Genomic DNA, 11,173 nt, shown 5'->3' on the forward strand with positions numbered 1-11,173 from the left:
ATTGTAAATATTCATTCAATATTAGTAAGTCACTTGTTATTTACATGTTTTCTATTAAAAAAACTTTTTAAAGGGTAGTTTTAAACTGATGATCTAATCATATTTAAAGATATCAACGATGTGCAGGCAGGCTAACTTCCAATTATTTAGTTCTCCAGGAAACAATCATAAAATTTTAAGCAATCTCTCTTCTGTTTTCTACCTCTTTAACATCCCTTTACCATTTTTAACAACAAACTTAATAATGTTATCGTTTATAAAATACCTATTATGTACTTTACCTATTATGTGAAGTATTATAGATTCCTCTTATCTATTATCTCCTTTAATAATGTGTATAAAAAACTGGAAGTATTCAATAAAACTTGTATCTTGGACAAAATCCAAGAATGGAAAAGCTTTTTACCTTCCCTCCTCCACATTTATAGAAATCATCCCCTCCAATGGTATAAAAAACAATCTTAATAAAATGTTAAACCCAGGAGAATGTATTTCAACCAAAAGTCACCAGTTTATAAATAGGGTCCTAGGAGAGAGGAGGGGGACGCTTCCATGGCTTTAAATGGCAAGAATAACAGTCTCAGGACCTTAAGCTAACAACTTCTGCACTTTCAAAGAAGAGGCATTTACATATGCAGAAAAAAAAAATTGTTCTTTAAAATCTGTACGCAGGTTTTGTTTTATTTGATTTTCTTCTTTTTCACAAAAGGTTTTTTGAAATTACACTGGGGCACACAATTCAAAGCACTGCTTTTCACCAGAGAGAGCAGAGAGGCTTTGCATTACCATGAAAATAACATCAGACACTATTTCTCCGTCTCTAGATTTAGAACTCTACTCAAGAAACAGTTACTGGGGCCTGCCCAGTGGTGTAGTGGTTAAGTTTGCCCGCTCTGCTTTGGCAGCCTGGGGTTCGCAGGTTCGGATCCCAGGCACAGACTGACGCAGCCCTTATCAAGCCATCCTGTGGCAGGCGTCCCACATATAAAGTAGAGGAAGATGGGCACAGATGTTAGTCCAGGGCCAATCTTCCTCAGCAAAAAGAGGAGAATTGGCAATAAATGTTAGCTCAGGGCTAATCTTCCTCACCAAAAAAAAAAAAACAAAAAAAAAAACATTTACTGCATGAAGTACTATGACAGAGCTCAGAGAAAGACACAAGCAAGATACTGTCTTGCCCTCGAAAAGTTCAGAGTCTAGCAAGAGAAGAAAGAGAAACAACTCCACCTGCTCTTTCCCCTATCATTTCTCAGCTTTATTCTTCCTTTTCCTTTCAAGGACTCCAGTTTTACAACTGTGTAGTGCATCAACTAATCACAGTCACCCTTTTAAGCTTCAGATGCTTTCAACTCATGGATCCCTGTGCTTCTTTGAACTTAATCTAAATGTAATGAGATTTCCTAAAAGCTAATTATTTGAAGCCCTAATGCTTAAGAACTAGAGGTCTTCTTGGGTTAGAAGCATACTTAATTCCTTTTAACTTGATTTCTTTTATTGGGTTAAAAGCATATTAATTCCTTTTAACTCGACTAAGACAGGTAGTTACTGAAAGGTCTGGGCAAGAAAAATGACATGGTAAGACCTATACTTTAGGAATAGAAATGAGGCAGCAGAGTACAATGGATAAACTGGAAGAAGAGCCTGGAGGCAAGAAGACCAATATAAAAGTGGCAATAATACTCTAGGCCTGTCTTAGTCTCTTCAAGCTGCTATAACAAATATACCATAGACTGGGTGGCTTAAACAACAAACATTTATTCCTCACAGTTCTGGAGGCTGGGAAGTCTAAGATCAAGGTGGCAACAGATCCATTGTCTGGTGAGAGCCCACTTCCTGGCTTGTAGATGGTCATCTTCTTGTTGTACCCTCACATAGCAGAGAGCAGAGAGGACAAGCTCTCCTGTCTCTTTTTATAAGGACACTAATCCCACTGGAGAGGGCTCCATCCTCATAACCTAATTACTTCCCAAAGGCCCCACCTCCTAATACCATCACATTGGGGATTAGGATTTCAACACAGGAATTTGGGGGAGACACAAACATTCAGTCTATAATAACGTCCGAGTTAAAAAAGGGTAGTGGCCACAGAAAAGACAGATGAAAAATATTTCCAAGACAGAAGTAAAAGGACGTAGCAGTAGATTGGTTTATGGGCTAAAATAAAGAAAAAGTCAAAGATGACAGCAAGAAAATAGTGATATCAATAACGTAAGTGGAGAAATCAAAAAGGAGAGATGGCTCAGTTTTAAATAGGTTAATTGAGCTGGCAATGAGCTTAAAGATGTCCCACAGACTGTTAGAAATATTATAACCAATTACAATCATCTCAAGGATAAGAAGAGAAAAAAGAGATATTTGGTAACTATCTGTTACGAGGTGAGAATCGAAACTGTGGGAGTTGATAAAAATCACCAAATGAGAGTAAAAGAGGTTGAAGAACAAGCCCAAGGAAATGTCAACATTTAGAAGTCAAAAAGAAGAAACCAATCCTGAACTGACACAGATGTTAAAATTAGGAGACAAGTTATTATAACTGTAGTCCATGTGTTCCAAAAGTAGAGATACAGAAGATATAAAAAAAAGACCCTGAGGCCGGCCCAGTGGCGTAGTGGTTAAGTTCACGTACTCCGCTTCAGCGGCCTGGGGTTTGTGGGTTCGGATCCTGGGCGCAGACCTACGCACCACTTGTCTAGCTATGCTGCGGTGGCATCCCATATACAAAGAAATTGAGGAGGATGGGCACAGATGTTAGCTCACAGCTAACCTTCCTCAGCAAAAAGAAGAAGATTGACAGAGGTTAGCTCAGGGCTAATCTTCCTCACAAAAAAAAAAAAAAAAAAGACCCAAATAGAATTTCTTAAGATGAAGTATAAGATGAAAATTACAGTGGAATAAAAGCAGACTAGATAATGCAGAAGATTAGTGACTTTGAAGACATAGCAATAGAAACTATCCAAAACAAAACACAGACAGAAAAAATAATTTAAAAAATAAAAAGAACACTAGTGAGCTCTAAGTCAGCTTCAACCAGCCACATACACATGTAATTGGAGTCCTCAAATGAGAGGAGAGAGAAGTGAGGACAGAAAAAATATGAGACGAACTAATGAACAAAAATTTCCAAATTTGATGAAAACAATAAACCAAACACATCCAAGAAGTTCAATGAACCCCAACACAAGAAACATGAAGAAAACTGTACCAAGACACACCATAACCAAAATGCAGCCAGAGGAAAAAAGACATTATGTACAGAGGAACAAAGATAAAGATGGAGGCAGATTTCATGTCAGAAACAAAGCAAGTGAGAAGACAGTAGCACATCATCTTAAAAGTACTAAAACAAAAACCTGTCAAGCTAGGAATCTATACCCAGTGAAAATATACAATTATAAATATTTGTGTATGTTAAGGGGTATGAGGAAACTTGGGGATGACAGATATGTTCACTATCTTGATTGTGGTGATTATTTCACAGGTACATACAAATGTCAAAACTCATCAAATTGTACACTTTAAATATATGCAGTTTATTATAAGTCAACTATATTGCAATAAAGCTGTTTTTAAAAAGTCAACGTTTATGGAACAAATAAGAGAAGATAGTTCTTAATTAAAAGATACTAGAGTGATATATCAACCAAAGGCAACATGTGAAGTTTAAATGGATCCTGATTTGGGGAATCAAAAAGAAGCTATAAAAGACGTCCTTAAGAAAATTATGGAATCTTAAATATTAACTGTATATTAGATGATACCATGGAATTGCTAATTGTCTTAGGTAATGGTGGTCTTTACTCTTAGTCGACTCATACTGAATTTTTTAGGGTTGAAGTGTCATGATGCCTGAATTTGACTTTCAAATGATACAGGGGGGATATGAATATATTTGGAAAGAAATAAAGCAAATATGGCAAAATGTTAACAATTGTTGATTCTAAGCAAAGAGTACACAGATGTTCACTGTATTATTCTTTCAATACTTTATGTTTGAAATTTTTCATAATAAAACAAGGGGAGGGGAAACGTAGCATATTTATATGGAAAAAATACCACAAACATGAAAAAGAGAAATAACTAGGAAAAACACTTGCAACACACAATAGAAATAGGGCTACTTTACGTTATATGCAAATAACTTTAAAATCTGGAATAAAAATCCAATTTTTTAAAAGTAGGCAAAAATTACAAAATGACAGTTAACAGAAAATACGTAAATGAAAAAAAAATTGTGACAAAATACTCAACTTCTCTAATAATTAAAGTAATGCAAAACAAAGCAATGTAATACCATTTTTCACCTATCAGATAGACAAATTTGTTTCTCTGATAAAACTCACTAGTGGCAAGGAAGAACTGATGAAAACACATACTCTCATATACTGTAGAATTATCCATTAGGTCAATCCTTTGGATGGCAATTTGAAAAAAATGATCTACATTTGAATTTTATCATAAAATTTAAATTTAAAATGTGCATACTCTTTGACCCAGTAATTCCATTTCTAGGAACTTATACTACACGTGAGGGGTCAGCACACTTTTTCTTAAAAGGTCAGGTAGTAAACATTTTCAGCTTTGTGGGCCACGAGGCCTCTGTCACAACTATTCAACTCATCCACTCTAGTTTTAAAGCAGCCATAGACAATATACAAACAAATGGTTGTGCTTGTGTTCCAAGACAATTTTATTTACAAAAACAGATGCCCAGCTATGGGCCATAGTTTGCCAACCCCTACTGCACACAAACTCAGAACAACACAAAAGTATGGTTTATTATAGTAATGTTTGTAACAGCATAAAAATTGTAAATAACTAAATACACATTAACAAGTCACTTAATAATTCATAATAACTAAATATACACTAACAGGACACTTGATAATTCATAGAAAATCAATACAATGAAATATTACGCAGATGTTCAAAAGAATGTGATATATCTATCTAGAAGAATAAGGAAAAATTCTCCAGGATAAATTAAGTGAAAAAAAAGCAAGATGCAGAGCATTATATATAATAACACACACTGTATGAAGAGAAAAAAGAATATATATGCATTAAATTTTTCTGAATTTCTGTAAGGATACATAAGAAACAGTTACGTCTAGAGAGTTGGACTGATACGTCTAGAGAGTTGGACTGATGGGTCAGTTAAGAGAAAAGACTATTACTTTTTATTTTATAACCTTTTGAGTTTTTACCATGTGCAAATAACTTTTGTAACTACTTTTACAATAAAATGAAATGAATTATACACAGTGAGTGTTTAATAATGTTGTTATGAATGAATGACTAACTAGAGAGAGGTTTCATCAAATGGGCATATGGGGATAAAACTCAGTTCTGAAGCAATTACAGAGTAAAGATGGTGATTAAGCGGATCCAGCAAAGGTAATTTGTTTGCAGCAACCATTAAACATTGTGGTTGACTCTCCGATATCCTTTCCTCCCAGACCCAGGGTCAAGTTCCAAATTATCTAAAAATTTAATTACATATTATATTATATATATTGGTTAGTAGAACAAGAGTCAGAGGGGAGTTATATTCACCAGAAGACTAGTTTGGCTTTTGAAATATTGGCACTATATTCCTCGTGATGAGATCTTAGAAGAGCTGCAGTAGAGTGCTGATAGCTGTTGAAGTTGAGGTCAAAAATAATGAGGCCCAGATTCTGGATGGGCCAATACAAAAATCAATGAAAATGAAGTCTGTAATGATGGGCTCAGTTGTTCCTTTCATTTTACCTTTGTGTGTGGCAAAGTTAGAGAAAGGGTAGTATAATTAGATGATCTGATATCAAAAGAGGTTATTTACTGATGGTGATAATATTTAAGAACTTCTCTGAGTTTAGAAGACCTAGATTCCTAACCAGGCTAGATCACTTCTTAGATGTATGCCCTTGAACTAACAAGTTACTTAACTTCTCTAGACATTAAGTTTTATTAACAACATCAACTAGTTCAGAAGGTTATTGTAAAGACTACTTGAGATAATACATGTAAAGCACGCTAAGTCAACAACTATAGTCACACCTTGCTTAACAGGGATACCTTCTAAGAAATGTGTCATTAGGCAATTTCTTTGTTGTGTGAACATCACAGAATGTACTTTCACAAGATAGTATCACCTACTACACAGCTAGGCTATATGATACCAATCTTACCGGACCACCATCATATACGTGGTCTGTCATTGACTGAAACATCTGTTATGCAGTGCATGACTGTATTTGCTACTTTTACTATCAATGGTCAGGAAGCAGCACTGGGGTACAAGTCATGTGCCAAATGCCCCTTTTTGCCTAACAGGTTTGAAGAGCCAGAGTGCCAAAAGAAGAGATAGAGACTACTCTGGGGGATGCCCCGTATCTGAGAAACACAGCTTTTAGTTAAGGTGAAGCATCAGAAGGAATGCCTGGATTATATAGAAGAATATGCTCCAAAAGGGGCAGAAATTCAAATAAGTACAATGGAATCATTACCCTAGAAACTTTCAAACTTAAATAATACATCTTCCTTTAAGTAAATCACATGCACTAATGTGTGGAAATAGTAGAGTTAGACCACAGCTAAAATCAAACTGGCAGAAAATCAGTCAATACAATACAAAGGTGACACTGGTTAACTGGTAAAGAAACTAGCTAGCAAATATGCACAAAGTTCGTTTCTAAACTTATAGATGTAAATTTACAGATTATGTCCTCTTTCTACAATGGGACATGGGCAAAATTGTCCATATCTTGGTAACATGAAGTGCCACCAAAAATCAGGCTACTCAAGTTTCAAAGTGCAAAAACTGGTAATAGGTTAATTATTTTACATTTCCAAAGGTTTTTTCCCCTAATCAAAGCAATGAATTTCACTGTAGAAAACTGGAAAACATGAAAAAGTATAAAGTCATACGGGAAAAAGTTAATCTCACTACACAAAAATAATCACTGGGGTCAGGCCCAATGGCATAGTGGTTAAGGTCACACACACTCCACACCGGCAGCCCAGGGTTCGCACTTTCGGATCCTGGGCATGGACCTACGCACCAGTCATCAGGCCATGCTGTGGCGGTATCCCACATACAAAATAGAGGGAGACTGGCAGAGATGTTAGCTCAGCAACAATCTTCCTCAAGCAAAAAGAGGAAGATGGGCAACAGATGTTAGCTCAGGGCCAATTTTCCTCACCAAAAAAAATAATAATAATCACTGTTAGCATTCTGCATAGCCCTTCTAGTCTTTTGAATGCATTTTTCCATTCTATTGTGAGATTATATTGTATATACAACTTTGTGTCCTACTTTATCACATAATATTATAAGCATTCTATGTGCTTAAATACTAAGAGTTACTGAACTAAGAGTGGTGGTGACTTACTCTATAGAGGCCTTTATTGTTTGGGTCAAGTTATTTTAGAAATATAGTACCCCCTTATCCATGGTTTCATTTTCCACAATTTCAGTTACCTGGAAAATTATGATTACATAGTCTGAAATCATTAAATGGAAAATTCCAGAAATAATTCATAAGTTTTAAACTGCGCACTGTTCCGAGTAGCATGATGAAATCTCGAGCTGTCCAGCTCCGTCCCACCTGGGACGTGAATTATGCCTTTGTCCAGCTATCCACGCTGTATACACTATCTGCCCATCTCAGTTATCAGATCGACTGTCATGGTATCACAATGCTTATGTTCAAGTAACCCTTATTTTACTTAATAATGGCCCCAAAGCGCAAGAGTAGTGATGCTAGCAACTCAGATATGCCAAAGAGAAACTGTAAATTGTTTTTTTTAAGCGAAAAGTTCTCAACTTAATATGGAAAGAAAAAAAATCATATGCTGAGGTTGCAAACATCAACTTTTATTACATTATATTGTTATAATTGTTCTATTTTATTCTTAGTTATCGTTGTCAATCTTTTACTGTGCCTGATTTATAAATTAAACTTTACCATAGGTATATATGTATAGGAAAAAACAGAGGATATATCAGGTTCAGTACTATTCGAGGTTTCAGTCATCCACTGGGGGTCTTGAAACATATCCCCCCAGGATAAGAGGGAACTACTGTATTCTCCCTATGTAATTTCGCAAGTTTAAGGGCAACTTTTAGTCCCAAGGCCATGTGCAGCTTTTCAGAGCTTCATGTGCAACCCTAAAAGCTAACATAAAGGGGAAAAAATGCCAATATATATTTTATTTATGCTACACATTGCTTTGAAAGTAGATTTCATACACACAAAAAGGGCCAATAATAAAAAAAAATTTTATTCCCATTTCTGTACACGATGCTGGTTAACTTTCCCATTTCACCTTTAGTCAGGAGGTCACTTTAAGATGATCTGATACAAATTATTTTTCCATGTACATGTTAATGAGTCACGACGACTGTGCAGGGCCCACATCTGTAGATTTTTTGATCTATACAAAGAAGTCTGAACCTAATTTAATTACCTTTAAGGTAAAATACAAAACTTACTTTTATTAAATGGTGATGAAATAGTAATATATGTATAGCTTAGTGGTTCTCATTTTTCTATTTCCTTTTTGATGCTTTAAATACTTTAAAATTAAGATGTGCTATTAACCAGTAAGTTTTAGGTCTCATTATTTTTAAAATAGTAAATAACTGTATGGATTTTTATATTACCATCCATATGATGTTAAACATCTTAAACACACTATGGAGTCAAATATCCCATCAGAACTCAGAACACTAAATAATGTAACTATTTGAACATGGTCTTTTTTCTTAATGTCCCTAGACTCCAAACTTGCATGTAGACTTTTTAAGATTCCAATGTCAAAAGAGTTAACACTTTTGTAGTAAACTAAAATTAACAGAAACATATAAAACAATTCCATGAGTGAAAATAATTGCTGAAGTGTTTTAAACAATCATCACAAAAAGATTTAAAATTTATCATAAATCTGTATCTGTACTTCTTTGAGTCAGGGAACCCAAAGAACCAGATTACATGCCAAAGTAGTTTAACCAGCATTGTGAGGTAGGCCCTTCCAGTTTACAGAAGCAACTATTAGTCTTACGCTTCAGGCTCTTCTACTATGAATTCTAAGAACTTTCATAACCCTAAAGGTACATCAATGGTTCATTAAAATATCATTTGTACGCCTTGTAAAACCACTAAACAGCACATGTGTCTTCCTTGGCTAATCAAAACTGAAAGAATTGTGCATTCATGTGAAAAGTGGTGCTGCATTAGTACTGTGGAAACGTGACTAATCGACTTTTTTTTAAGCATCTCCGAAGTGCGAGGCATTTTTTGTAGCTCAATACATGTAGCTCAAATAGTGGTTACACTCAAGTTTGGCATATTCTGTGAGTTTGTATCTTGTTAGTGTGATTCTTATCAGACACCTGTTTTTTTTGCATCACTTGGAGGCTGCGCTTCTAGAGCCAGAGAGGAAATGCTCTCTTCTGCTTAGGTTTTACTGAAGAGGAGGAAAGGGAGCTGTTAAGAATTCAATTCCCAGTCTGCTATTTTTTTAAGCAAAGATCAGAAAAAATTAACACCAATGCTTTTTTAAAAATCCTTGCTAGCAAAGTATGACCTTGCTGAACAGTGCACTGTTACAACTGTCAAACTTTTAGAGGAAGACAATGGCCATGTCCCCACAAAGCAATCAATTTTTCAATTAAACAAGAATCCTGGTGTGTTTGAAAGTGCAGGAATGAGGAAGAATCAAGGACTACTTTCTAGACCCTGCTGGATACCCCAATTCACTTATCCAACAGGCCTCTGGTTCTTCATCTGAAAGATGAAAAAGATTACATCTCTGTGGATCTAAAAACTGCCTCCTCCTAAACACGACAGTTAGCTTCCATAACTTTTGATGGTATGGGTGGAGGGAGAAAGGATAGCTTGGGCCACAATTTTGAGGACGTTGAAAGCGTTCTGGTTAATAATTTGACAGAAGTACCATCCTCAGGTAGCACATTTACAGAGGCGGGCGGGGGGACGGGAGGCCGCCTTGCTAGTCAAGGGTGACTTAAGACTTTGCTAGAATGACTTATCACCTAGTTTGTATTGGCACCACTTGTGTAAAACCATTTTATACTATTAAGATAGTTCAACAAAAATCAGGCCCTGCTGCCGGAAGGCACGCCCACCCAGGGTGCACCCTGGGGGCGTTGAAAGGCCAGCCAGCGCTGAAATGCCAGAGGTCGCCGGGGTGGGTGCGGGGTCGCCCCTGGGGCTGGGCCCTGAAACTGTCCTCGGAGCCCTAACTCCAAAGAAGCACACCATGGACCCAAATACTCCTCCCTTTACCCCAAGCTCTTCCCACCCCTTCCTAAGTCCCGAAAAGGACGCTGAACGCCATCCATCTGAATCCCGCGCGGGGGCAGTGAGGGAAGAACTAGCGGCGCAAGCAGCAGTCGCAGAAGAGGCCAGGCCTTGAGACCAGCCAGAATGTTGGGTTTTAAGCCCGGACTTAACCGCAGCGCCTCCGTGAAAAGATCTCTGCGGCCGTCAGGGCTCGACAAGCGGGCAGCAGGAGGAGGGACGGGGTAAGAAGGCGCGAGGTCCTTACCCGGTGCAAGGCTGGCCGCTGCCGGCTGCTGCCGGCGGCTCCAGTACCGGAGGCCGGAGGCGGCTCCACGGAGCCGTAAGGAGGATGCCATGCTGCCCCCGCCCCGCCTCCCTGCGCTGACCTCTGCCGCTCCCGGCTCCCCCACTGACTCCGGCTGTGTGCTGCGGCGCGAGCGGGCACGACCGCGGCGTGGGGCCGCGCGCGCACGCGCTCTGCCTCTCGGGGCGGACGCCCACCTGCGAGAGGAGGAGCGCCGCGCTGAGAGGCGAGGCCCTGAGAGACAGGGTCCGTCAATCCCCTTACGGACAGGAGAATGGACCAATCAGGATTACCAGGTCCTCCGCACTTCCCGAATCACCAATAGGAGGCCTTTTCGAACCTCTACGTCAGGCGCTCTGGCTCCCCCCCCCAAGCTCCTCCCACGTGGACAGACAGCGGGCGGGAGTCCCCTTGTTTACCAAAACGCCGAGTGTTTGTGGGAGGTGGTGTCCGTCGCTCGCTACCTCCTCCTCCGAGAGGCTGACCCCCGCCCCCCCCAGGACGGCCCTCTCGGAGGGCTGTAACTGCGTGTGTTGCCTGCTTGCAGGCATGGACAAAACTTGGACTCGCAGCACGTGCTGCGATT

The 11,173-nt window shown here is 38.6% G+C and overlaps 1 protein-coding gene across 1 annotated transcript in view; it reads right to left on the minus strand.

Annotated features, from left to right (window-relative positions):
* HIBADH (3-hydroxyisobutyrate dehydrogenase) overlaps positions 1–10,701 on the minus strand; it is a 111,477-nt gene extending 100,776 nt beyond the window's left edge. Inside the window, exon 1 of the mRNA XM_004418886.3 lies at positions 10,549–10,701. Within this exon, the coding sequence (XP_004418943.1) occupies positions 10,549–10,639 (91 nt within the window). The 5' untranslated portion in view covers positions 10,640–10,701. The remainder of the gene's footprint in view (positions 1–10,548) is intronic.
* Positions 10,702–11,173: the final 472 nt, after the last annotated feature.

This window comes from Ceratotherium simum, chromosome 1, assembly GCF_057802395.1.
Source record: "Ceratotherium simum simum isolate JZ-2026a chromosome 1, ASM5780239v1, whole genome shotgun sequence".
Taxonomy (NCBI): Eukaryota; Metazoa; Chordata; class Mammalia; order Perissodactyla; family Rhinocerotidae; genus Ceratotherium; species Ceratotherium simum.